The 27,304-nt window shown below is 50.3% G+C and overlaps 1 protein-coding gene across 2 annotated transcripts in view; it reads left to right on the top strand.

Moving 5' to 3' along the window:
* Nucleotides 1-27,304, top strand: part of PDE9A (phosphodiesterase 9A) — an 89,289-nt gene that overhangs the window by 38,825 nt on the left and 23,160 nt on the right. Inside the window, exons 1-3 of one of the 2 annotated variants that reach the window (XM_043593527.1) lie at nt 14,142-14,379; nt 23,552-23,606; nt 24,880-24,950. In XM_043593527.1, the coding sequence (XP_043449462.1) occupies nt 23,575-23,606; nt 24,880-24,950 (103 nt within the window). In that variant the 5' untranslated portion in view covers nt 14,142-14,379; nt 23,552-23,574. Of the gene's footprint in view, nt 1-14,141; nt 14,380-23,551; nt 23,607-24,879; nt 24,951-27,304 lie in introns of those variants that run through there. The other variant, XM_043593526.1, reaches the window with a different exon arrangement.

Raw genomic sequence — 27,304 nt, 5'->3', positions numbered from 1 at the left:
TTTTGTGAAAGGTTTTTGTTATCTGTATCAGCAAGGATTCCATAGTTTTACTTTCGTACAGTATGTTCATCTGGTTTTCGCATTAGGGTGATGCCGGCCTCGTGGGAAGTGGGGAGGTGCTCCGCCCTCCTGCTTTCTGGAAGTTTGTACAGAGATGGCACTATTTCTGCCTTAAATGTGTCCTAGAATTCACCAGGGAATCCTCTGTGCTTCGAGTTTCTTTGTTGGAAGGTTTTAAATTATGAATCCGGTGTCTTTAAGAGACAAGTATGCCCAGGTTTTCTGTGTACTTGGAATGAACTTCAGGAAGTGGTACCCATTCGAGCAGAGATTTCATCTAAGAATTCTTAGATGTTGGCAGGATGGAGTCTGGGAAGTGCTGGTCATCCCCTTTATGTCCATGGCATTGGCATGAACTCTGCTTTTCCATCCGAGATACCCAGAAGGTAGACCTTCTCCGTTCTCGAGTCAGTCTGATTTATACATTTTCTTGATTCCTTTTTCCAAGAGCCAGCTTTGAGCTTCATTGGTTTTCTCCATTATTTGGTTCCTCTTTCACTGATTTGTCCTCTCATCCTTTTGATTTCCTTTCCTTCCTACCCACTCCACATCTAGTTTGCTCCTCTTTTTCCAGCTTCTGAAGGCGGAAGCTTAGATCATTAATTTTAGATCTTTCTCTTTTTTCTATAATAATTCGAAGCTAACGATAGCCCTCTAAATATAAGTTAGCGGTATCTCATAGATGTCGATGCGTTTTCGTTTTTATTCAGCTCACAATATTTTCTAATTTACCTTGGGGTTCCTGCTTGGATCTATTTGTTATTTAGAAGCGTGTTGTTTAATTTGCAGATGGTTGTGTATTTTCCAGTTACCTTTCTGTTACTGATGTCTCAGTTCATTCCACCGCGGTTAAAAGTGGACCCTTGGGGCGCCTGGGTGGCTCAGTCGGTGAAGCGTCCGATCTCGGCTCAGGTCATGATCTCACAGCTTGTGAGTTCGAGCCCCGCGTTGGGCTCTGTGCTGACAGCTCAGAGCCTGGAGCCTCTTCAGATTCTGTGTCTTTCTCTCTCTGCCCCTGCCCCGCTCACACTCTGTCTCTGTCTCTCAAAGATAAATAAACATTAAAAAAAAAATTGTTTTTAAGTGGACCCTGGATGGCTTCTGTCTTTTCTAATGTATTGGAATGCATGGTGTGGCTTGGGGATTGTTCCGTATACACCTGAGGAGCATGTGAACCCTGCTGTTACGGAGCGGAATATGCCACCAATATCAGTTAGGTCGAGTGAGTTGATAGGGTAGTTCAAGTTTCCTCCGCCTTCATTTTCTGTCTATTTGTTCCATCAATTGCTGAAAGCAGGGCGTTGAAATATACAAATGCCTTGTAGATGTATCCATTGCTTTTCTCAGTCTGTCAGGTTTGCTGCATGTGTTTCCCTTCCTGTTATTGGGTGCGTACTTGTTTAGGATTGTTCTGTACTCTTGATGGATCGATCCCTTTATCCTTCCAAAAATGTGGCCTTTGTCCTTGGTACTATTCTTTGAATGTCCTCCTTGTCTCATATTAATGCAGCCACCCCAGCTTCCTTAGGCTTTAGTGCTCACATATTATACCCTTTCTATCTTTTTATTTTACTGTGTCTGTGCCTCTGTATTTGAAGCAGGTTTCTTATTGGCAACATTTATCAATCTTGGCAATTTCCGCCTTTCAACTGGAGCCGTGAAACCATTTACATTCAAAGTAATCATAGATACAGCAGGGTTATCCTGCTGCTACCTTGCCACTCCTTTTGGCTTATCTCATTCATTATTTTTTTAATTTTTTTCTCTCTTTTCCTATGTCTTCTGGATACTGACCATCTTTTCTCCACTCTTGGTCTCTAAACTGTACTTCTTTGTCTCTTCTCGGCTGCCCTTGGTTTCACAATCGGTATCACCGACGTATCACAGTCTTCCTTTAAATTGTGTCCTGCCACTTCTTGAAGGAGTGGGGTCTCAGAGCCGTGTGCTTGTGTGTGCCCCCACCCTGTGCTCTATGTCATACATTTTACTTGTGTGCTACATATGTTTTTAGGCCCATAATCCACTGTTACTCATTTTTTGCTTTCAACAGTCAATTATATTTCTTTGTATAAATCCACATTTGCTTTTTTTTTTTTTTTTTGCTATATTGTTGATCATCTGGATTTCGTTTTCTCCCATTAAAGAGTGTGGGTTCTGTCCTGGCAGGCAGTTCAGTTACTTACAATTCAGTTTGATGCCTTTGAGACCTGCCTTTAGGCTTTGCCAGGATGGTTGTAGTGGACCAGGATCCAGGGATAGTTCAGTCCTACTGCTAAGGCGTGATGCCTCCAGGGTGTCCCTTGAACTCCTGGAGATAAGGTTGGGGGTGTCAGGGGCTCATCATGTGGGACTTTGAAGGCCCATCAGGAGGCTGTAATTCCCGTAGGCAGAGAGGAGCATGGAGGCAGCGGGGGTGGTGAGGAGTGGCCAGATTCTGGTATGCTCTCTTTTTTTTACTATTAGTGTTTATTTTTGAGAGAGAGAAAGAGAGTTGTGAGCGAGGGAGGGGCAGAGAGAGAGAGGGAGACACAGAATCCAAAGCAGGCTCCCGGCTGCAAGCCGTCAGCACAGAGCCCGACGGGGGGCTTGAAGTCACGGACCGCGAGACCGTGACCTGAACCGACGTCAGACGCTTAACCGACTGAGCCCCCCAGACGCCCCCAGATTCTGGCGTGTTCTGAGGGAAGAGCCCTGCTTATTTCCTGAGTGGACATGGGACATCAAAGAGGAGTCAGAGGAGCCCACAGAGTCACTGAGGGGATGGAACGGCACCCCCCACGTGGGAACAGGCTGAGGGCATCTGGCACACGGGAAGAGAAGGTGGCTCACGTTGGGACATCTCCGCACGGTGTGGCTGTGGGCACCAGTGTTGAGTAGATGTGACTAGAGCCTGCGGCTCCCCCGTCCCCCAGCCCTCACTGGGGATGTGCCGTGGCCCTGCCAGTGATGGTGCTGGCAGTGTTTGCAGCCCGGGCTCCGTGAGCTCACCAGGGAGGCAGGGAGCTAGCACGAGGGACCCAGGATGGGGCCCCGGGACACCACACTCGGGCACAGGATTCCATCGGAAGAAGGACGCTGGCCGCTTGTCACCATCCCGAGTGGAGGGGCCAGAATAATGAAGCCTTTGAGGAATAACGAAGCAAAAAACAGGCCGAGTGCGCAGCCGCCCGGACAGGAATGAGCTTCGGGAAGGAAGCCTGGGGGGCGTGGCAGGCGTGCCCAGGTGTTTACAAGATTGTCTCTGGAGGAAGAATAAGGAGGGATTTTTGTGTAACTTCGGGGCCCAACTTGGACCCGTGGAAGTGGGTCTGTGCTCCTTAAGGGAAAGAACTTAGCAAAAGCTGGAGTGCACCTGACCGTGTGGGGACTCACTCAGCCTCCCGCGGGAGCTGGCACAAAGGCATGTGTTCTCTGCAGTGACGGCGAGCGGTGTCCTCCAAACGTGCGCATCCCCCAGCACCGTGAACACCCGCGCGGGGCGGTCCGCGCTCGCCGTCTGCACACTGATGGGCAGGCTCACACCCTGGTGCACGAGGACCCCTTGTCTACAAATGCACAGTATCCTGGGTTTTCCTCTGGGAAAAGAGTTGGTATCAGGTAGACCCCCGTGGTCCGAGCCTTCCTGAGACAGGTCAGGGAATGGCGCTGTGTCTTTCCGTCTGGAGCTTTTTCTGCGAATGGGAACTCTCGGCTCTCGGCAGGAAATGCCCCTCCTTCGCCCACGCACCGGCGCCCAGCCCGGCCTTGCTTCCAGAGCCTCTCAGCCTCTCCCAGGGTCAGTCGTCAGCCCCGGCCTTGCCGCCCTGAGTGTGGCGGGAAGGAGCCCCAGCTGCCCGTGAATCAACAGGCCACAGTCACAATGGCAGGAAAAAGGTCAGGAAAGGAAGTAGAAGCCTGGGGTCCAGACTTCCATGCAGCTGCTGAGGCCCCTGGCCTGGCCTTTCCTGGGGGTCGCCGTCCTTCCCGCTGGCCCCACGTTTTGGTCAACGCTCCTACCTGGTCCTGGGGGAGCCCTGGTCTCTCAGGGCGGCGACAGCTACGTGTTGAGAGCCACGCTTCTCCAGGGGAGCGTCTTCAACTTTAGGACTGACAGCAGGTCCCCCCGTTCCCTGCCCATCCCTAGGACCAGGACACATCGCACCGCCCGGCTGCACCTCTGCTGGCCTCTCATCCGGCGGGCCGGTGGGGGCGCCCCGTGGGGGCTGCCCCTGAGGCTGGCTTTCATTTCTGTCCCCCTGGGCAGAGATCAGGGGTGACTCCAGGCCTGGCCTCCAAGAGCTTCCTTGTCCTTGTTCCCAAGGACAGACAGAGAAAGTGAGCTGTAAAGACACATCAGAAGCACCCCCACGGAGCCTGCCTGTGGTTTTGCAAGTCACAGGTGACAGGTCGCTGGGGGGAGTGACAGGTGCTGGTCGTGCCTTGAACGTGGCCCAGAATTCCAGCAGGCCACACGCAGCCCTGTCCACAGGGCGTTCTCCTGCCCTTTTCCCTCCCCAGTTTAGTGCGAGATTCAGGGAGTCCCTGCCAGAAGGGCCCGTCTGGATGTCCCCACGTGTGCTTGTCTGCTCGGGTCTCTCCAAGACACCCAGCGCCCCAGACTTGCTCGCCACCACTTAGGGAACAGGAGGCACAGTGCCTGGGACTCACCCTGGCTGAGTGGTGGCTTGCTGAAATCCCAACACCGCAGAGCACTGCGGTGATGGACCCCGGAGCTGTTCTTCCAGGAGGGGACCAAGTGTATGCAAGGGCACCGCGGTCCAAATGCGGAACTCACACTGGATTCCGAAGACTCCGTACGGATAAAAGAACGTGCAACACCTCGCTACTCGTTCTCCGATTGCACGTTTTCCTTGTGAGATAGAAACACGGAATGCGCCGTTTTCACGTGACAGATTCCATGGTTTCGAGTACATTCATTTTGTTTTGTGCAACCACCACCACTGTCTAGATCCGGAACATTTCCGTCACCCCGCAAAAAACTCCCGTGCCTATCGGCAGTTACGCCCATTGACTTCATCCCACCCCAACCCCCCCAACCCCCCCCCCCCGCCTCCGCCCGGTCCCTGGCAACCACCGTTGCTATGGAGATGCCTGTTCGGGATGCCTCCTGTGACGGAGTGCGCGGCCTTGTGCGTCTGGCTTCTTCCCCTGAGCAGCGTCGTCGGGCTCCTCGGTGTCGTGCTGCGCTCCAGTTCCCGGAGGAGCCACGTTCTCGCGAGACGTTGGGCCGCGTTTTTTCATCAGCTGACGGCATCGGGGTGGGTTCCACTTAGGGCTGTTGCGAGTGACGCTGCAGGGAACGTGGGCGTGCACGTTTTCATGGGATGCACGTTGAGATGAGATATATTGGGTCAAATAAAATACTGGCATTTTTTCAAAGTCCAGCCGGTGCCCAGCAGCGCAGAGCGGAGGCCGCTGGTGCCACGGGCGCCCACGGCGTCCTCCCACCCAAGCTCCCGGCCTGCCTGTGGACCTCCCGTGCACAGGGCCCACCAGAAGTGGGGAGGGCTTGCCGCCCCGGGAGCAGTCCCCGCCTCGAGAGGGGGCCAAGGGACAAATGCACCTCGGCGCCCTTGCCGGTGCTGGGAGACCCTCTGAGGTGGCCGTCACGGTTGCCCAGGGGACCCCGTGACAGGCCTGTGCTGACTTGCCCTCCATGCACTCTCTTCTGTCCCTTGCCTCGGTCCCACATGCCCTCCAGGGCTTGCTGGGGTCCCTGCTGCAGCCATCTCCCCATCTGTGGGTCGACTTCCAGGCGCCAACCTGAGAGCTGTCCCCAGTCCCTTGTCAGTCGGGTGAAATGGCCTCAGGACGGTTTCCTACCACACGGCGCCTCAGTTTCCCTGCAGAACAGGGAACCCACCCCGTGGGTTCTTGGGAGGACAGATGACAGAATTCATGCACAGTGTTTAGCCCGGCGCCTGGCATGTGGTAGGTGCTCAGTTAACGGTAGCTGTCGTCGGTAATGACCCAGGGGCTGCAGTCACGCCTCTCTGGCACTGCTGACGTTTCCTAGGACAGGAACGGCCCTGGGGTCGAAAACGGCACAGGTCGCTGGCTGCTGTCCCCTGCGAGTCTGGTGCATGCCTGGAGATAAGCACAGCGTTGCTGATGAGACAATAATGCTCTTCGTAGTATTTTCCATCCTTAGCTCCGCTTCCGCCTGAAGAGCCTCCCGATCACGGCCTCGGTCACCCTGACGTGCGCCACTCCTGAGACACAAAGGATAACCAGCCCTGCTGCCCTGCCGCCTCCAAGGGGCTTACCCCACTCCCTCGGGGTCCTCACGGGATTGCACGACCCGGTCCCACCAGCAAAGGCAGTGGCACCTAGCACGTCGCTGCCAGACACGCGGGCATCGCACAGTCATTCGGGGCCTTGGGGACCTGTGTCCTGCCCCCAGAATTTGGTGACGCAGAAATGGCGGGGTCCGAACATTACCTTGAGGACCTCAGGGAGGCTGCCGCTCCGAGCGCTGTCTGCCTCTGGGCACGCGTGAGGACCTGGCAAAGCCACATACGCCCGCATCCCGTGTGGCTGAGACACGCGCACGCCCGAAGCGCACAGTTTGATGAGCTCGATGACAGCACCCACGCGTGTAACCCCCATCCCACTGAGATGAAGAGCAGTTCTGTCACTCTGAAAAGTCCTCCGTGCCTGCTTTCAAGTCAGTGCCCGCTCGGGAGACCGCTGTTCCGACTTCCATCAGCACAGACCACGTGGTCCTGGTCCTGGAGTTTCTCGGGAGCGCAGTCATTACATAGATGCTGTTCCGTATGGGGGACTCTGTCGGTGTCATGTTTTTTAGACGCGTGCATGTTTTTAAGACGCATGCGTGTAGTTTATTAACTTCCATGTTGCAGAGTAGTGTTCCACTGTGAGTTCCCCGCCGCTGGCTGTCCTGTTGAGGGACGCTGGGTGATTTCAGCATGCACCGCTGTAAAAATCGTACAGATCTTACCGTAGGCATCCCTGTCCGTTATCTTGGGCCATAACCATGAGCGATGTCGCTGGTTCATATGGTAAATGGATGCTTGGCTTTATAAGAAACTGGCCAACTGTTTGCCCCAGTGGTCGTGCCGCATTACATCCCACCAGCCGTGTGTAGGTGAGCTGGGAGCTCCACGTACAACCCAACACAACGTCTCAGCTTTTAAGTTTTTAGACATCAAGTAGGTATAACATCATATTTCATCATGGTCTTTTTGGTTTTGTTTATTTTTTTAATGTTTATTTATTTTTGAGAGAGAGAGTCAGGAAGGGGCAGAGAGAGAGGAGGACACAGAATCCAAAACAGGCTCCAGGCTCTGAGCGGTCAGCACAGAGCCCGACACGGAGCTCAAACCCACGAACCTCAAGATCTTGATCTGAGCCAAAGTCGGACACTTAACTGACTGAGCCACCCAGGTGCCTTTCATCATGGTCTTAATTCACATTTCTCAGATGACTTAATGACTGTTGAGCATGTTTTTACATGCTTATTGGCTGTTTGAACATCTTACTTTGTGAAGTGTCTGTTCTATGTGTTTTGCTCATTTTGTAAACAAGTGTGTGTCTTTTTGTTTTTGTTGTTTTTATCACTGGTTTGTAGGAAACTCTCCATATTCTGGATATAATTCATCTGTCAGATATATGTATGTCAAATATTTTTTCCCACTTCATGTCTTGCCTTTTTAATTTTCTTAATGAGGGCATTTGATGAGCAGAAATTTTTAACCTGATAAAGTCTAATTTAACAAGTTTTTCTTGTATATATTGTATTTTCTGTGTCTTCCCTACGAAACTTTCTCCTACCCCCAGGTAGAAGAGATAAGATAAATTTTTAGGAGATTTGAGAGTGATAGCTATTATATTTTGGTCTATGATCCATTAAAAATTTTTTTAATGTTTATTTATTTTAGAGACAGAGAGACAGAGCACAAGCAGGGGAGGGGCAGAGAGAGCTGGAGACAGAATCTGAAGCCAGTTGCAGGCTCTGAGCTGTCAGCACAGAGCCTGACGCGGGGCTCCAACCCACGAACCGTGATATCATGACCTGAGCCAAAGTCAAACACTTCACCGACTGAGCCACTCAGGAGCCCCAATCTGTGATCCAATTTAAATTAATTTTGTGTGTGGTGTGAGGTAGGGATCGACCTTTTTTTTTTTTTCCCTGTATGTATATTCAGTCATCATAGCACCACTTGTTAAAAAGACTTCCCTTTTTCCATTGAATCACTTAGACACTTTTCTAGAAAATTATTTGTCTCCATGCATGGGCCTCTTTGTAGTCTTTCTGTTCTGTTTCATCCACCTGTGTGTCTATCTAGACACCAATAACACACTGGTTTAACTGCTAGGGCTTGAAACCAGGGAGCCTTCCACATTTGTGTTTCTTTTACAGTTATTTTGGTTATATGGGCCTTTTTCTTTTCCCTACAAATTTCAGAATTAAGAATCAACATCTCAGTTTCTTTTTTAAAAAGCAATCTATGACTTTGATTGGGATTGCGTTCAATACAGAGGCTAGTTTGGGAAAGCTAACATCTTACCAATACTGAGTCTTCTAACCCATGAACATGGTACACCCTCCACTTACTCAGGTTTTCCTTAACTTGCCTCAGCAAAGTTTTGTAGCTTTCAAGATGAAAGTCCTGCATATCTTTTGTTAAACCTATTCCATGGCATTTTCTGTTTTCCAGTGTAATTGCCCAGGGGACCTGAATTTAGTTTTCCATTTGTTTTCTGCTCATTATTCTAAAAATACAGCAGATTTTCGTATATTGACCTAGTATCTTCTGACGTTGCTTAATTCATTTCTTAGCTCGGGTAGTTATTTTCTAGATTCCTAGGATTTTCCATAAAAACAATCATATCTTCTGATAATAGAGACACTTTGACCTCTGTTTGTTTTCTATCTCTTTCACTTGTCTTGTGGCCCGATACAATTAAGTAAAAATGAGGGCAGGCACCCTTCCTTTATCCCAGCCTTAGGAGAAATGCGTTCACTCTCTCCACCAAGTGTGACATGAGCCACAGGTGTGTTGTAAATGCCTCTTATGCGGTTGAACACGTCTTCTTCCCCTAGGTGCTAATAAACATTTTCCATCAAATGTTCTTTGACAAAATTCTTGGTAAACTGCATCAGGTGTTATATATTTGCATCTGTTGAGATGGGTTGCGGCAATCTTTTTATTCCTGGGTTTCTAATGTTTTTTTTTTTTTTATCATAAACAGGTTTTAGATTTTGTCACATACTCTTTCTTCATCTAGTGGATGATCATATGATTTTTCTCCTTTATTCCGTTCAGATAGCGAATTACGTTGACTGATTTTTAAACGTTAAAACAACTTTGTTTTTCCATGATTGCTGCACTTGTATTCCTTGAAAAATACTTAGGAGTGAGTTTTTTAAAAGTATACAGGATCTCTACCCTGATGTAACATGTATTCTCTTTTACGTATTGCTAAATTTGATTTCCTAATAATATTAATAATTGTTAAGGATTTTTGTGTTAACGTTCAAATGGGATATAGGTCTGTAACTTTTTTCTTGTAATGGCTTTGTTATGTTTATATATGGTTATAAAGGCCTTATAAAACATGTTGAGAAGGGCACCTGGGTGGCTCAGTCAGTTAAGCGTCTGACTTGAGCTCAGGTCATGATCTCACAGCTCATGAGTTCAAGTCCCATGTCAGGCTCTGTACTGACAGCTCAGAGCCTGGAGCCTGCTTCAGATTCTGTGTCTCCCTCTCTCTCTGCCCCTGCCCTGCTTACACTCTGTCTCTCTCTTTCTCTCTGTCTCTCAAAAATAAGTAAACATTAAAAAAAATTGGGGTGGGGGCACCATGTGACTCAATCGGTTAAGTGTCCGACTTCATCTCAGGTCATGATCTCGTGGTTTGTGAGTTTGAGCCCCGCGTCGGGCTCTGTGCTGACAGCTCAGAGCCTGGAGCCTGTTTCGGATTCTGTGTCTCCCTCTCTTTCTGCCCCTCCCCCACTCACACTCTGTCTCTCTTTCAAAAATAAAATAACGTAAAGAATTGCACGCTCTTCTAACTGAGCCAGCCAGTCGCCCCTAAAAGTAATTTTTTATGGTTACCTACATGTATGTCATTTCGGGTGCTTGTATTTACCCCTGTAGATTCCAACTTCTAACTGGTGTTTTAGGCCTTCAGCCTGAAGAATTTCTTTTTTCTTTTAACATTTCTTGCAATGCAGAACTGCTAATGACTGACTCTGTCAGCTTTTACTTATCCAAACATATTTCTGTTTTGCCTTCCTGTTGAAAGATGGTTTCTCAGGGTATAAATTCTGCATACATGGTTTGGTTTTGGTCTTGTATTTTGAGGGAAGTTCAAAGATGTTGGATCCTTTTTTTCTGCCTTCGTCGTTTCTGACGAGAACTCAGCTTTTCCTTTATCATTATTCCCCTGCAAAGAACGTGTCCTTTTTTTTGGCTACTTTCAAGGTGTTTTTCCTTTGTCTTTGGATTGCGGCAGTTTGATTATGATGCACCCGGCCCCGGTATTTTTGTTTGTTTGTTTGTCCTACCTAGTATTTATTGAGTATCCATGGTCTGTAAACTCGGGTTTTCTCCAAATTTGTGAAATGTTCAGTTTTATTTCTTGGAATGCATTCTACGTGGCATTCTATCTCACCTTTCCTTCGGAGATTCTAATTGCACGTATGTTAGGAATTTGCTATTATCCCTCAAGTGGTTGGCTCTGGGTGTTTTTTTAAATGTCTTTTCTTTGCTGCTCTTCAGGTTGCATAATTTCTGTTCATCAGTCCTCAAGTTTCCTGACTCTTCTGTTCACTCAAACTGCTGTAAGCCCATCCATGAATGTTTGGAGATATACTTTTAAGTTCTACAGTTTTCATAGGATTCCTCGTCATAGATTTCTGTCTTGAGAGTCTCTATTCGGTACTATCCACTAACATCCTTTTCTCACAGTCCTTGGACATGACTATAATTTTGCTTCATTAAAAGTTTGGTCTGCTAATTTCAACATACGCATCATCTTGGGCTTCTGGGGGGCGATTTTTCTTCTTGACTGCATATCACATTTTCCTGTCTCTTTGCATGTCTCTTTTTTAGTGTAGACTTACACTACGAATAATACATTGCAGAGACTCTGGATTTTGTTATCTTCCTCTGAAGAGTGTTTGTTTTTGTTCGAGCTGGCAGCTAAATTGTTGAGTGATCACTTTGGTTTGGGGGGAGTTGTTTTGGTTTTTTTAAGTTTATCTATTTTGAGAGAGAGAGAGAGAGAGAGAGAGAGAGAGAAGCCTGGACTCAGACTCCAAGCTTTGTCTCCCATATGGGAGCACTGATATAGACATATCAGTGCTAAGCTCTCTCACCCTACTAGGCACATAAATGTGTAATTCAGAGATGGATTAGGGAAGGAACAGGGAGTTCTTACAGAACTGGTCACTCCCAACCACAGACTTCCTTCTTTGAGAGTTATCCCTTTCATTTCCACTTTCTCTCTGACAATCCTAGGCTCTGCCCTCTGAACCCTCAACCCCGTGAACCTGCAGCTTTCTGCTTACATTCTAGCCACCCCACACTGCAAGCTCACTCCACAAAAGAACTTAGGAACCGTCTTCCTTCCTTCTCTAGCAGCCCAGCCATGGGGATGTACCATAGTTTATCCAGCTAGTCCCCCATCATGGATATTTATGTCGCTTCCCATCTTGGGCTGTTACAAACAGTAAGTTAGCCATTTTCCATTCCTCTTGCTACAGCCCCTACAACCGTGTGCGACGTGTTCGAGTCCATAGATGGAGCGAAACCTTTAGTCTGTCAGTCTTTATAATCTTTAATAGATTTTTGCAAAAGCCTTGTCTTTTCTACTATAACCAATTCATTTATTGGACCAGAGTTTCTCCTGCAGAATTCTCCCCAAAATTAATCTTGTGACATTGTTTTGATATGTGCAGGTTATCATACGGTGGACAGAGTCCCAGCAACATGTACAGTCCACTGCTTGTTGCCAACTTCAAATCCCTCTGGGGCATCCTCACTAGAATATCATACCCACACCCTTCTACCTCAGAAACACAGCGCACCTCATCAACCATGGGGGAGGGTGTTTCTGAGAGAGGAGAAGTGTGTGCGGAGTATATTTCCCGCATGGGTGAGCGCCATCCCGCCCCGTCTTCACAGCCCTAAATGGAAACATGACCCAGGTAGGGCAGGATGAGTTTGGCCACATCATGACTCAAGCTGCTCGCTTTTATCACCCAGCCACATCGGGTTACCCAGAGGATTAAATGACCGATCTGTGCAAACCACGTAGGACAGTGCCTGGGCCACAGGAAGAGCTCAGTACAGATTGTTGTGGTTGCTGCAGTCTATAAAACAATAAAGGAAAATTGCACTGCTGGCTGCCCCAGAGGGAACTCCCCTCACGGGTAAGTTGTCTTGCAAACCAAGCCTAAGGAGGAGAGAGGGGCAGAGAGAGAAATCGTGTCCAGACATCTGGGATCAAATTAAACTATGCAGAACACCAAGTCCCCCTCTCCAAAACCGGAAGGGGAAAAGGTCCACCCTGTTCCTGCCCCTGAGGTGCCATGGGTCCCTAACGACCCTGCACGTAGCCCGGGCAAGACGGTAACAAGATACGCTCCAGAGTTTCAGATGTGGTCATCAGAGTCCTTCGGGCCACCTTGCTTTCTGTTACATCTGACGGCTAACAGGAGACAGAGGAATCACTCAAGGTCACCACCAGTCACAGGGAAGTGTCCCTTTGGCTGCTGATAAACATGAGTGATTTCTCGGTCGGACAGACCCTGGAAAGGGCACCTGTGCCTTTAAGAAGCAAGGTGAGTTCACTGTTAATCATATATCTTTACTGTGCTCCTGGGTTATTAGGGAAACATCCTCATTCTGCATGTCTGTTTTATGATGTCCATAAACACTGAATTGCCGACGGCTGTGCCCTGGGCCAGAATGTCCTCTGCCAGCTAGAAGGGCTGGGGGAGGGACACCAGAGCAGGGGTGAGTTCACCCCTCTGCTTCCCTGGAGAAGGGTGGTGACGCTCCGAGAAGGAGGGACGGGGCAGGGGATGGGCAGGGGCGGGCGGGGACTCCCCTTCCCTGTCCCCCGAGGCAGAGCCCTGGGCAAGAGGGACAGAAATGTGCACCTTCACTTCAGGGCCTCGGGGCGTCTCTTTGGTTTTTCCCCAGCACGAAGTAAGATACCCTTTTCTGAAGGGAGAGCACGAGAGTCTTGTTTTGTAAATGCTCTGGGAGAATGTCTCCAGTCCGTGTTTCTGGAAGGATGCTCAGCGTCTCACCCCACTGCTCCCGGGTGAGACTGACGAGGGGAAACACCGCTCCCGCGTCACAGGAGCCGCTGGAGCACGGCAGTGGCATCGTGCGACACCGGCCCGCTCATCCGAGAGATGGTTCTGGCCCGAACTCGCAAGCACCCCACACGTGCCGGGGGTCAGTGGCGGGGCCGAGGTCCCCGCGCCGCCTGCCCTCGGATTGCGGGTTTGGGGGCCGGCGTCCTAGGGCGCGATTTGCGGTCACTTGCCCAGGGGAGAAAGGCACAGGTGCAGACCGGCTCAGGTGTGTGAGGGAGGACGAAAGCCCGGCCGTCACCGTTATTCTGTTCAGGACAAGATGGAGAAGCGCCCCGGCCAGCTCGCTGCCGATCGGGTTAGCGCATCGTGTAAACCACCCCTTAGAGGAGGAATTATCGGTTGGGCTGTGCTGTCGATCAGTTAAGCCAGATTTCCATGTCGTTCCGTGGGGGGGGGGGGGGGGGGGGGGGGGGGGGGGGGGGGGGGGGGGGGGGGGGAGACTCGGGATTTATCTGAAACAAGTAAACAATTCCTGGAAGGACTGGGAGAGGCAGGGGCGGGTTCCGAGAACCGTGTGCAGCGGCCGAGGCGTCGTCGGGCAGCGGGCGGACTCTGCCCTGGTCACTCGCGGGAGCCGCTGGGTAAACGGCGTGGGGGAGGGTGCCCGGCCTGCCCCCGGGCGTCCCCTTGGCTCTGTCCCGGGGGCCGGGTCCTGGGGCCACTCGAGCGCAGATCGGGGCCTGAGGCTGCGCTGATCTGACAGCGTCCTGGCAGCCGGACCCGGCCTCCGCCAACCTCCGGGGTTGCCCTGGAACCAAACCAGAGTCGGCCGTGGGAGACAGTCTGCCAGCCACGGCACGTCCCCGCCGGCGCCGGCCGCCTGGGAAGCCCCCGGACACGCGCCCACGACGCCCTGAAGGCAGCCCAGACCTGGCGAGGCGACGGGGAGCCTGCCGAAGCCTGTGTCCTGAGCGCTGGCCGTCGGGGCAGCCAGATCCTTTGCCTGTGCTGGAGCCACGGTGAGCTGGGAGCAGCGGTCTCCGCACGGCGAGCAGGCTGCCCGCGACTCTCAGCTGGCTCTCCCCAGCCTCCGTCGCCTGGGGCGGCGGTGGTTCATCCGGGCCTCCCGTCCCCTCGGAGCCTCCTTTCCACACCCCCGTTTTCCAGCCCCGAAGTGCCCGGCCGTCCGCGTCGCTGCTGGTTGCTCTCAAAGCGATTCAGAAATTCTCAAAGCTGGGGCCCCTGGGTGGCTCCGTGGGTCGAGCACCCGGCTCTTGACTTCGGCTCAGGTCATGATCCCGTGGTTCGTGGGATCGCGCCCCGCGTCAGGCTCTGTGCTGACAGCTCGGAACCTGGAGCCTGCTTCCGATTCTGTGTCTCCCTCTCTCTGCCCTCCCCCGCTCATGCTCTGTCTCCCTCTCTCTCTCAAAAATAAACGTTAAGAAAAGTTTTTTTTCAAAAAAAGAATTTCTCAAAGCAAAAGACCTAAATATGCTTTAATTTTTAAAATTCAATATGTGCCATGCCACATTTAGGAGAAAGAGGTAAGTTTCCTATATAGTGTCAGATTTTTCTGAGTCCCAACCGGGAAGGTTGGGAATAACTGACATTTGTGATTGAAACTGCTTGCTGCTCCCCCTGATCCAGGGGTTTAGAGCCATCAGAGGGTTCCAAAGTTGCCAACGGAATGCAGGCAGGATGTGCCCCCCATCCGGAGCTCAGCCTGTCCCCAGGGGCTCACCAGGACAGGCACTGAAAGGAAGAAAGGGTGTCCAGGAGGGCTCGTGGCTGTCAAGGACCCGCAGTGATTTAATGACAACGGCATCCGATGGCTCCCGCAGGCAGCGCTTACCGTGGGCCCGGCGCTGGCCTGAGGACTTCCCACACACGAAATCACAGTTCATTTTCAGTTCTGAAATCCACCGGGAGGAAACGCTGGCCCGCTGTAGGAGTCCCAGCGAGCCTGGTGGAGAGGGGAGGCATCCACTTCCTGATCAGGGCTGTTTGTGGATGTGCGGGTGTGGTTGGCCTTTGCGCACATGCATTTTTGCCTCCTTCCCCTTGCAAAGAATGCAGGCCATGTGAGTATCTAAAGCACGCGGGAGCCACGGTGCCGTGGCGTGATGGTGCCCGGCGGCTGTAATCACCCGGAGCTTGGCCTCCTCTCGGGCCCCCTCTGAGAACAGCAGACGTAGAGGCCTGAGTTGGGCTGACGCATAGCTGTTAACAGAGACCAGAACACCCGTGTCCCCCCTGGGACTGAACGAGAGATGAGAAGGTGCAGGATGAGGGGACAAACATCTTTACTAGTGCTTTTGGGCTGGACATTTGATTTAGGCATTAAAATCCAGAAATGCTCAAAGGATACGATGTCGAGAGTCCAAAGGAAACAGGAAAATTGCTCCTTAACTTTTCTATTCCATTCTATCATATTTTTTTTATCAAGCTTTTTATTTTATTTTTTTTTTTTTTGAGAGAGAGTGTGTGTGGGTGTGTGCATTTGATCAAGGGAGGGACAAAGGGAGAGAGAGAAAGAGAGAGAGAGAGAGAGAGAGAGAGAGAGAGAGAGAGAGAATCTTAAGCAGACTCCACGCTGAGCGCGGGGCTCAGTCTCAAACCTTGAGCTCGTGACCTGAGCCGAAATCGAGAGTCAGATGCTTAACCGACTGAGCCACCCAGGCTCCCCTTAGCTTTTTATTTTATTTTAATTTTCCTTAATGTTTATTTATTTTGAGACAGTGTGAGAGACAGAGCACAAGTGGGGGAGGGGCAGACAGAGGGAGACACAGAATCCGAAGCAGGCTCCAGGCTCTGAGCCATTAGCACAGAGCCCAATGCGGGGCTCGAATTCACAAACCGCGAGAACATGACCTGAGCCAAAGTCAGATGCTTAACTGACTGAGCCACCCAGGCACCCCAGCTTTTTATTTTTAAATAATTATAGAATAGTACACAGTTGTAAGGAAAGGTACAAGAGAGCCCACGTATCTCTTACGCATTTTCCCCTGCGGTAACATTTTTGAAAACACAGTAAGATGTCACAGCCGCGCCCCATCGATACAGTCCAGATGCACAACATTTCATCCCCACCAAGATTCTTCCTCCTTAACCCCTGACAATCACGGTGTTCCCCATGTCCGTGGTGTTGCCATTTCAAGAGCATTCTATAAATGTAGTCATTCGATAGGTACCTCTGGGGATTGGCTTCTTTTACTCAACATAATTCTCTAGAGGTCCATCCGGGTGGTTGTGCGGATCACTAGTGTGTTCAGTTGTTTCTCATAACCCAGTTTGGGGCTGTTACAAGCAAAGCTGCCGGGACCGTCGTGTGCAGGTTTTCGTGTGGCTGTAAATTTTCATTTCTCTGCCCCGGGGAGCAGTTGCTCAATTGTACGGTGCATGCATGTTTAGTTTTTTCAGGAAGCTGCCAAACCATTTCCCAGAGCGGTTGCACCGTTTTGCATTCCCTTCAGCAAGGTGTGAGTAATCCGTTTCTCCCCATCGTTACCAACACTTGGGGTTGTCATCGTTTTTTTTGTTTTTTCTTTTTTAGCCTTTTTGACAAGTACGCCGTGACATTTCACTGTGGTTTTCATTTGCGTTTCCTAATGGCTAACGACGCCTACGCTTGTGCTCCCTCTGTGTTTGCTTCAGGAAAACGTCTGCTGGTGTCTCCTGCCCGTTTCAGATCGGGCTGTTCCGTTTTTGACCGTTAAGGGGTTTTGAGGGGAGGGGGTTGTCTGCAAAGTTTATCTCACAGGGCTTACGTGGAGTTTTGATGGCTCTTTTCACGTTCTGCATTCAAGTCTCTGTCGAGTGGACTTGGCGAGTCTCTGTCGAGTGGACAGACTGTAGCCTGTCCTTTCGTTGTCGGTTTCCCAGTCCCGCTCATGGCCAGAGCTTTACTTCTTTTTTTTACCTCTTTTATTTTATTTTATTTTATTTTATTTTATTTTATTTACTTTTAGTGTGTATTTATTTTTGAGACAGAGAGGCAGAGTGTGTGGGGGGAAGGGGCAGAGAGAGAGGGAGACACAGAATCCAAAGCAGGCTCCAGGCTCTGAGCTGTCAGCCCGACGCGGGGCTTGAACTCATGCACCGCGAGATCGTGACCTGAGCCGAAGTCAGACGCTTAACTGACCGAGCCACCCAGGCGCCCCAAAGAACTTTGCTTCTGATGAGGATCACTTTGTCCATTTTCCCTTTTATGGATCGTATTTGAAGCGTCAAGTCTGAGAACTCTGCCTCCCTCAGGAACCTGGAGATTTTCTCTATTTTTTTTCTAACAGCTTTATAGTTTTGTATGTTCCATCCACGGTCCATTTCACGTTAATTTTTACATCAACTGTGAGGTTTTTAGATCGAGTCTCATTTCTCTGCCTGTGAGCGTTCAACTGCTCCAGCACCATTTGTTGAAAAGACGGTCTTCCCTGCGTCGGATTGCTTTTACAAGCTGGTCAGAATCAGTTGGGCATATTTGTGTGGGTATAACTCTGGGTTCTCTGCTCTGTTGCACCGATATCTGCGTCTGCCCCTCCGCTTGTACCACACGGCCGTGATTAGTGTCACCGTACACGGAGCATACCTCGTTTTCTTGTGCTCCATTTCATTGTGCTTTGCAGATACTCTTTTTTTTTTTTTTTTTTTTTACAAATTGAAGGTTTGCCTCAAGCAAGTCTGGTGGCACCACTTTTCCAACAGCCTTTGCTCACTGCGTGTCTCTGTCACGTTTCAGTCATTCTTGGAATAGCTCGGGCTCTTCCATTTTTATTGTATTTGAACGGCTGCCATCTCATGATAAAATTGTAACGGATGAGGAGTTGCTTGTTAGGGATGAGCAAAGAAAGTGGTTTCCCGAGGTGACATCTACTCTTGGTGAAGATGCTGCGAAGATTGTTGTCAACAAAGGATTCAGAATAGTACCGAAAAGTCATTGAAAAAGTAGCAGCAAGGTATAAGAGGACTAACTCCAGTTTTGAAAGGAGTCCTACTGTGGGCAAAATGCTTTCAGACTGCATTGCCTATCAAGAGAAACCTTCGCGAAAGAAAGACCCACAGCGTGATCAGTCAGCGATCGTCCATATTGAGGCAGGACCCTCCATCAGCAAAAGGATTGGGACTCACCCAAAGCTTAGACGATAGTTAGCCTTTTTTAACAAAAAAGTACTTTTGGAATGAGGTATGTACATGTTTTGGACATAATGTTATTACACACCTAACACACTGCAGTGCAATACAAACATAACTTTTACACACTAGAAAACCAGACAGTTCATTCGGACTCAGTTTATCGTGATGTTCAAGTTCATTGAACCCAAACCTACGATATCTCTGAGGTCTGCCTGTCATAGGTCTTAAACTCAGATAGACTGATTCAGTACACTTTATCTTCTTTTTAAAAACAGTTTTAACTCTTCTAATTCCTTTGCATTTTCACATAAAAGTCAGAATCAGGGCGCCCGGGTGGCTCATTCAGTTAAGCGTCTGACTCTTGATTTCGGCTCAGGTCATGATCTCACAGTTCCTGGGATCAAGCCCCACATCGGCTTCCGCATTGGCATCGAGGAACCTGCTTGGGATTCTCTCTCCCTCTCTCTCTCTGCTCCTCCTCCACTCACACACTCCTTCTCTCCTTCTCTCTCTCTCTCTCTGTCCCTCTCTCTCTCAAAATAAATAAATAAATTTTTAAAAAGAATAATTGTGTCTGTTTCTACAAAAATCTTGCTGGAGTTTTGACAAGAATTATGTTAAACCCATTTATGAGTTTGGGGAAAATTGACATCTTTACTATATGGAACCTTCCGAACCATGAACATGGTATGTCTCTCCCTTTATTTAGATCTTTTTTTATTTCTTTCATCAGTGTTTTGTAGTTTTCATCATACAACTTCTGCATATGTTCTGTTATATTTATACACAAGTTTTGGGTGTTTTTTTCTTTAGTGTTTATACAGTGGTATGGTGATTCTAATTTTGGTGTCTATGTGGTCATTGCTATGCATGTAAATACAATTTTGTATATTTATCTCCTATTCTGTGACCTTGCTGAACTCATTTATTAGTTCTAAGAGAGTTTTTTGTAAATGCCTTGGAATTTCTGGTGTAGACAGTCATGTCATTGGCAAATGGGGACAGCTTCGTTTCTTCATTTCTGATCTGCTTTGCTTTTTCTTGCCTTGTTGCACTGGCTAGAACTTTTAGCACTGTGTTTAATAACAATAGTGAGAGTAATTCCTGCCGTGTCACAGTTTAAGCAAGAAGCAGTCTTTCACCATTAAGTGTAATGTCAGCTGTAGGTTTTTGGTAGCTGTTGTTTACCAACTTAAAGTTCTCCTCTATCCCTGCTTTTCTGAGGTTTTTTGTTTTTTGTTTTTGTTTTTTTTTAATTTTTTTTTTTAATTTTTTTTTCAACATTTATTTATTTTTGGGACAGAGAGAGACAGAGCATGAACGGGGGAGGGGCAGAGAGAGAGAGGGAGACACAGAATCGGAAACAGGCTCCAGGCTCTGAGCCATCAGCCCAGAGCCCGACGCGGGGCTCGAACTCACGGACCGCGAGATCGTGACCTGGCTGAAGTCGGACGCTTAACCGACTGTGCCACCCAGGCGCCCCTTTTTTTTAATGTTTATGTATTTTTGAGAGAGAGAAAGGGAAAGAAGGAGAGGGCCCAAAAGAGAGGGAGACACAGAATCAGAAGCAGGCTCCAGGCTCTGAGCAGTCAGCACAGAGCCCGATGCAGGGCTGGAATCCACAAACTGTCAGATCATGACCTGAGCCAAAGTCGGACGCTTTACCGACTGGGCCACCCAGGTGCCCCTTATGAGAGTTTTATCAAAGGAACAGATGTTAAATAGTTTTTCAAATGTTTTTTTATGAATTGATAGATCATGTGTTTTTTTTTTTTTCTTTAGCTGTTAATAGATTGCTTTCATTGATTTTCAAATATCAAACCAGGCTTGCATCCCTGGAATCAACCCCATTTGTTCTTAATGTATAATCCTTTCTATATTTTGTTGAATTCTAATTGCTAATATTGTGTTAAGGTTTTTTGCATCTATATTCATGAGGAATATTGGTCTGTAGTTTTCTTTTGTTCGGTTGTCTTTTTCTGGATTTGGTATCAGGTTCATACTAGCTTCATAAAATGAATTGGGAAATGTTCCCTCCTCTTCTATTTTCTGGAAGAAATTGTTTAGAAATGTGTTCATTCCGGGGCACCTGGGTGGCTCAGTTGGTTAAGCGTCCAACTTCAGCTCAGGTCATGATCTCATGGTTCATGAGTCTGAGCCCCACATCAGTGCTGGCAGCTCAGAGCCTGGAGCCTGCTTCCGATTCTGTGTCTCCCTCTTTCTCTGCCCCTCCTCTGCTCACTCTCTCTCTCTCTCTCTCTCTCAAAAATAATAAATATTAAAAAAAATTAGAAATGTGTTAATTCTTCTTCAAATGTTTGGTAGAATTCTCCAGTGAAACCATCTGCCCCTGGAAATTTCTTTGGGTAGAGTTTTAAAAGTAGAAATTCACTTTCCTTAATAGTTATAGGCTGTTCAAATTACCTGTTTTATATTGGGTGAGTATAGTCATTCATGCTTGTTAAAGAGTTGCTTCATTTTCCTCTAAGATTTCAAATTTGTGTGTGTCGAGTCCCTTATCCTTCAGGATTTGTAGCCATATCCCCTCCTCTTCCTAATATTGCAAATCCGCGTCTTCTCTGTGTGTTATTTTTGTCAATCTTGCTAGAGATTTGGCAACTTGTTGATACTTTTAAATAACCAGCGCTTGGCTTCATTGATTTTCTGCCTTGTTTTACTAGTTGGTTTTTTCGCCACTGATTTCTTTTATTACTTCCTTTCTTCTGCTGTTGTGGTGGGTTTATTTTGCCCTTCTTTTTCTAGGCCGTTGGATTAGAGTCGAGTCTTTCCTCTCTTCTAATGTAAGCATTTAGTGCTATAAATGTCCCTCTCAGCACTGCATTAGCTATGTCTCACAGCTAAATTTGGATACATATTGCATTTGCATTTTCATTCAGTTCAAGGTCTCTTTTGTTTCCTTTGAGACTTCCTCGTTGACCCCTGAATTACTTAGGAGCATATTGTTTCATTTCCAAGTGTTTGAAGATTCTCCTACGATTTCTGTTACCGACGTCTGGCTGGATTCTCTTATGGTCAGAGACCATACTCTACATGGTTTCAATTCTTTTAAATATTTTGAGGTTTCTGTGTGGTCTGTCTTAGTCTGTGCTTCCTAGGTGTCTGAAAAAAAACACGTGTTCTGCTGTTGTTAGGCGGTGTGGTCTATAAATATCGATTGGTTGATAGACTTCTAAATTTATCTCAAGACCTCGAGATCATTAACCCTCGAAGGCTCTGTGCGACACCATTTTCGCCAAAGATTTTGGAGTAAGTGATTAAAAATCCCGCTGAGTCCACCAAGGAGGCCTGTGAAGCTTTCTCACCGGTGGCTCTTGCTGGTAGAGTCGCTGTGTCTCTCCCCTGGGGTAGGAGTAGGCTCCCTGAAGGACAGGGCCCCGGATCAGCCAGCAGCTCCACCAAGGGCTCTCTTAAAGTTTCCTGGATGACGTTTTCACTCCTCTAACAGTGTCTTTTTTTTTTTTTTTTTTTTTTTTTTGAGACAGAGAGAGACAGAGCATGAGCAGGGGAGGGGCAGAGAGAGAGGGAGACAGAGAATCCAAAGCAGGCTCCAGGCTCTGAGCCATCAGCACAGAGCCCGATGCGGGGCTCAAACTCACAAACCGTGAGATCGTGACCTGAGCTGAAGTCGGACGCTTAACCGACTGAGCCACCCAGGCGCCCCATACAGTTTCAAAAGATTTAACGAAACATCGTTTTTCTTCTTCTCATCGGGTCTCAGAATGCTAATGCCACAGAGAACCTTGGTCCATCACCCTTGCATTTGGCAGGTGGAGGGATGAGAGGTCTCAAGAGGCTAATCTAGATTGTTTTTTAAATGCTTTTCGTGAAATTAACGTGCGTTCATTGTAGAAATATATTAGATCTAGAGAAACAAAAGGAAGAAAAAAGTGCACCTATAATCTCACAACCAACGTGTCTCCTCCCAATGTCTCCAAAAATGAGAGCACACGTTTGCATTACTGGTTTGCAATGTCTCTCTCTCTTTTTCTTTAACCACAGACGCGAACGTTTTCCAAAATATTATTTCTGACAGGAGACTTTATTTCCACAGGACAGATGGGCCATCATTTACTTAATGTCCATTTGATGGGCACTTGGACCTTTAGAGGCCCCGCTAAGTTCAGTAACACTGTGATGAACGCCTTCTGTGTACATGCGTATGTTCCTTCCTAAAAATGGAGACCGCAGATCAGAACGTGGGAACGGGAGCTTTTTTTTTTTTTTTTTTTTTGTGGCTTTCGCGCCCCACTGCCAAACCGGATAATTGAGATCTCGTGTTTGTCTGGGCAGGTTTGGTTTGCTTTTCGTTCGTTTTGGTTTTAGGCATAGAGCCAGCAGAGATTTCGTGGCTCAGGAGTAAGTCCTGTGCGGGTTCTCGGCGTTTTAGGGCGTGGACGAACGGCCACCCGAGGCCAAGGCGGGCGAGCTGTCCCCCTTCCCAGGAGAGAGAGTGCTGGAAAGAACAGTGCCGTGAGCGTCTGTGCCTTCCTATGAGGCATCTGGCGCTGAGCCCAGTCAGGAAACAGGAAAACTGGCAGGTTGTATTCAGCCCGGGACCGGGACCTTGTAAAACCATCACGCGGCCCAGGTTTACGTGCAGGAACAAACTCGCTCACCCTGGCCCACTTCCTCTCGCCAGGACCCGCCATGAGAACGCCGTGTTTTGCGTTTGGAGCCTTGAACTCGCTTCGTCCTAGTAATTGGCACTAAGTGAAAACTTCCCGTATTTAGAGACCCAGTCCTGCCTGCTTTTTATGACTCGTGCTGACTCCGGCAGGACCAGCTCTGCCGAGAGGCCACTTACACGCAGGTTGGCGGGAGCAGGACAGGAGGGAAGAGCCTCTGAAGGTGGACGGGAAGACCCCAGGCCCTGGGGAGGCCCCGCGTGCTGACCGTGGGCCGGAGCGTTCCCCCCGCCCAGGTAGCCCAGGCCGCTCCCTGCCCCGGTGTCACCGTCACCCGCCACGACATCCCAATTCAGGCCACAGCGGTCCACGGACTTCTCCCTTTCTCCATCTGCCTTTCTCTTTTGGTCTGCAGAAAAAGAAGAATTAATCCAGAGCATGCTGACCCAGGTCGTAGAGCAGTTCTCAAGGTACAGAATCTTCTAGACACATAGTCTCTGCGGAGGTACGCTTTTCTGCTCACGGCAACGGTGGGGCCTCGCTTGGAGGCCGCGCTGGCCGGCAAGGCTCCGGCACGTCGCTCACCCGGAGGGGCGGCCTTCCAGGGGGAGTCCTTGCATGACCCCCTGTAGCTGAGCCAGTGCGGGTGGGACCCAGGAAGCGCTCGCCTTATACCGAAGAGCAGGGCCGCTGGGCGCTGGGAGCAGGAGAGCTCACGCTGCCGACAGGTCTCTCCACCGGCTCTCCTGGGCTTCAGAGGTCAACCTACAAGAACTGACACCATTTTTGTTTTATTCGCTTATTTTTAATTTTTTTTAATGTTTATTTTTGAGGGAGAGAGAGATGGAGTGTGAGTGGGGGGTGGGGGGGAGGGGGCAGAGAGAGGGAGACACAGAACCCGAGGCAGGCTCCAGGCTCCGTGCTGTGAGCCCAGAGCCCGACGCGGGGCTCGAACCCACAAACTGCGAGATCACGACCTGAGCCTAAATTGGACACTTAACCGACCGAGCCACCCCGGCGTCCCTTATTTATTTATTTTTAAATGTTTTATTTATTTTGAGAGAGCACAGGGAAGGGGCAGAGAGAGGGGGAGAAAGAGAACCCCAAGAGAGTCCACGCTGCCAGCACAGAGCCTGACGTGGGGCTCGAGCCCACGAACCGTGAGATCATGACCTGAGCTGAAATCCGGCGTCGGGCGCTTGACCAACTGAGCCACTCGGACACCCTGAATTGACACCACTTTGAAAATGGGCCTGAAAACAAGCATTGCCACGGAGACCCTGTGTAGACGTGGGCTTCCTTCCGCTCTGAGTTGTCCTGCCCGTCCCGAAGCGATGCCTTCTGCCCTTGGTTATTTCGAGGTGGCATCTTGCCGTCTGGGGGCATGTGGGTGACACGCCCTCAAAGCCCAGGCATTGCGGGCTGGGCCCGGAAGGGACGCGGCGGGTTTGCGAAGGGGTCTGTGCCCGGCCAAGCAGGGTGCAGGGCGAGGGCCGTCCCCATCCAGGTGTGGGGACGTGAACACATCCCGTGCCTTCCGTCACGGAAGGACGTCAGCCGAGGGCGTCTTCCCCCCTCCGCCCGACCCTCAGACACCTTGAGCTCCTGGAAAGCAGCCCCTCGCCCCCCTGTGCCCCCTACAGGGGTGAGCCTGCCCGCGGGAGGGGTTCGGCAGGTGACCGCCAGGCCCATCGTAATTCTGAAGAGTTTAAGACTTATGTGTTGACTCGTTTTCATTCCTAGAGCGTTTAAGATCAACGAACTCAAAGCCGAAGTCGCGAATCACCTGGCCGTGCTCGAGAAGCGCGTCGAACGTGAGTGAGCTCCCTGCTTCTCTCTCCTTGTCCTTTAACCTCTGCTTAAATTAGCCGCCTAACGGCCGGTGGTGAGCGGCGAGGGGAGCGAGGCGAGGCTGGAGGTGAGCCCCCGTGTCTTTGGTGCCCGGGCGAGAACAGTGAGCACTTCCTGTCGGAACACGTGACACGGTCCGCGTGCGCAGCGGCTCGGGCCACGGTCCGTGTCCAGCAGCGGTGCATGGCAGCGTGTCTGGGTCTGAAAGGGGCAGAACGAAACCGCGGAGTCCCCCAGACCAGCCCCCCGGAGACGAACTTGTGCTGAACATCTTTGTGCCTCTCTTTACGCAAACGAGGCCTGCCGACGCCCTCCCTGACGTCACGATTGGTTCTGGACCACGGGTACCAAATCATCACCTCCTGCTCCCCAGTCACCACCAAGGCAGCGGAAAAACTACCAGGAAGCACAGGAGAGTGGGTTCGGGGCTTGACCCAGGGGCCAGGGTGCCCAGGCCTGCACCAGACCCCGCACACCGGGAGAGCCGGCCCCGTGACACAAGGTTTATTAATGTCAGGTCGCGCCAACGACCCAGAAGGCTCGAAGCTAAAAACCCAGGCTTTTCCCCGTGCCACTCGGGACGTGTGCTTTATGCACATTCCGTACCAAAGCCGTTGGGGGGAAACGTTGAAATGCAGCTCCAGTCATATGTGTCTTTAAGGAACTTTCGTTAGCTCTGGAGCCGAAGGAGGGCCCTGCCTCCCCGGCCTGTGCTGTTGCCTCTGCCCCGTGAGACCCCTTCCCTCCATGCCGGCACCCCTCCCAGAAAATCGTCCCCAGAGGCTCTCCTTCGAGGCGCCCTGTGACTCGCAGAGGCGCCCTGGGGCTCCTGGAGGGGGTGGCCAGGCTTGCAGGAGGTGCTAACCACGAGTCAGGCAGCTGTGACCAGCCGGGGGCCAAAGCCGCTCCTCGTGGGTGGACTCCAGCATCCCTTCATGCTCTAGCTTGGGGTTCCGCTCTGTGCCCACCTATTGAAAGCGTGAGGGCGGACGGGTGAGGCCACACCGTCGAGGCCGGACATCCAGCCTCACTCGAGAGCCGTTGCCGGAGTGAGTACGGGACTTTTAAGGGGTCCTGCACCGGGCCCTCTCCCTCCTGTGCAGTGGGGGCAAAGTGAAGCTGGGACAGGCCAACCGGGTGAGCGGTGGAAGGTTCCAGAGGCAGCCCGGAAAGGACAGGGGCAGCAGACACGGGCGTGCTGATGCTGAGGGCCAGGCCCCCTCCTCCCGTGTCCTGCCTTTAATCCCACGACCTGTTCTCCGCCCATTGATCAATGCACAACTTTGCCGTCTTGTCACTCACTCTCCATTTCCTTGGCAACCAGGCTCTTCATAAACGCAATCACCGTAAATTCTGAACCTCTGGGACTCAGATTAGTGATATTGTACTGTCCCCCCCCCAAAAGGCTTCATTTGAGCATCACTCCCAGTAAATGGCCCGGAAACCTGATCCACGTGAACCAACATCCAATAATCGAACATTACGCCCCCACTGAGAGCTGCTAACGCGGGGCACGCCTTTAACTTACTCACAACGGTAAATAAGCAAGTGAGAAAACAGAACAAGCCGTATGATCCCAATTTTGTCTTTTTAAAACTCCGGATGGACAGATAGCCGTGTCGATGCACGGGGCTGAGAGAGAAACACCTGGAAAGGCGCACGTCAACAGATATTAAGCGGGTTGTTCTCGGGGCCCGTAGGACCACAGATAAATTTTAAAACATTCTTTGAGATGCTCCGTATTTCCCCCATTTTCTACAATAGTCAAATGTAACCGTATCGAGAACATAGTAAGGGGAACCCGGGACTGTAAGTGGCAGGGTGCCACCACCCTGTTTGGACACCCCACTGCATGGCTGTTCACTTGGGGATCAAAGTCTGTGCAACATGCAGGAACTCTTCTCCAGATCTGTTCACTTTCGGGAATTTCCTGCCACACGTCGCTGGGACGTGGCTTCCCCGAGGCTGAGCCTCCTGCGGTGTGGCCCAGGGCCTGGACGCGGTGCTCTGGGAGGTCCGGATGCAAACCGGAAGGGGTGCGCGCTGGCCTGCTTTGCCCAGAGGAGGACCCGCGGCTTCCGTCCACTTCCCAGTAGGGTCCCTGATGCGAGAAAGCGCTAAGAACGCCCCACTCCCAAAGGAGGGTGTGGGCTCTCGGTGAGAGAGTGGACCGTCCTCCAGCTCGGACTCTCTGCATCTCCCCACCTGGCTGCTGCCACCCAGCCCCTTGCACTGACGGCCCCGGGCCTCGGTCCTGCATCTCTGGGCCTCGGTCCCGTGTCCCCAGCCCTTGGTCCTGTGTCTTCAGGCTTCGGTC

This window comes from Prionailurus bengalensis, chromosome C2, assembly GCF_016509475.1.
Source record: "Prionailurus bengalensis isolate Pbe53 chromosome C2, Fcat_Pben_1.1_paternal_pri, whole genome shotgun sequence".
NCBI classification, from domain to species: domain Eukaryota; kingdom Metazoa; phylum Chordata; class Mammalia; order Carnivora; family Felidae; genus Prionailurus; species Prionailurus bengalensis.
This window is presented reverse-complemented; position numbering and strand designations above follow the sequence as displayed.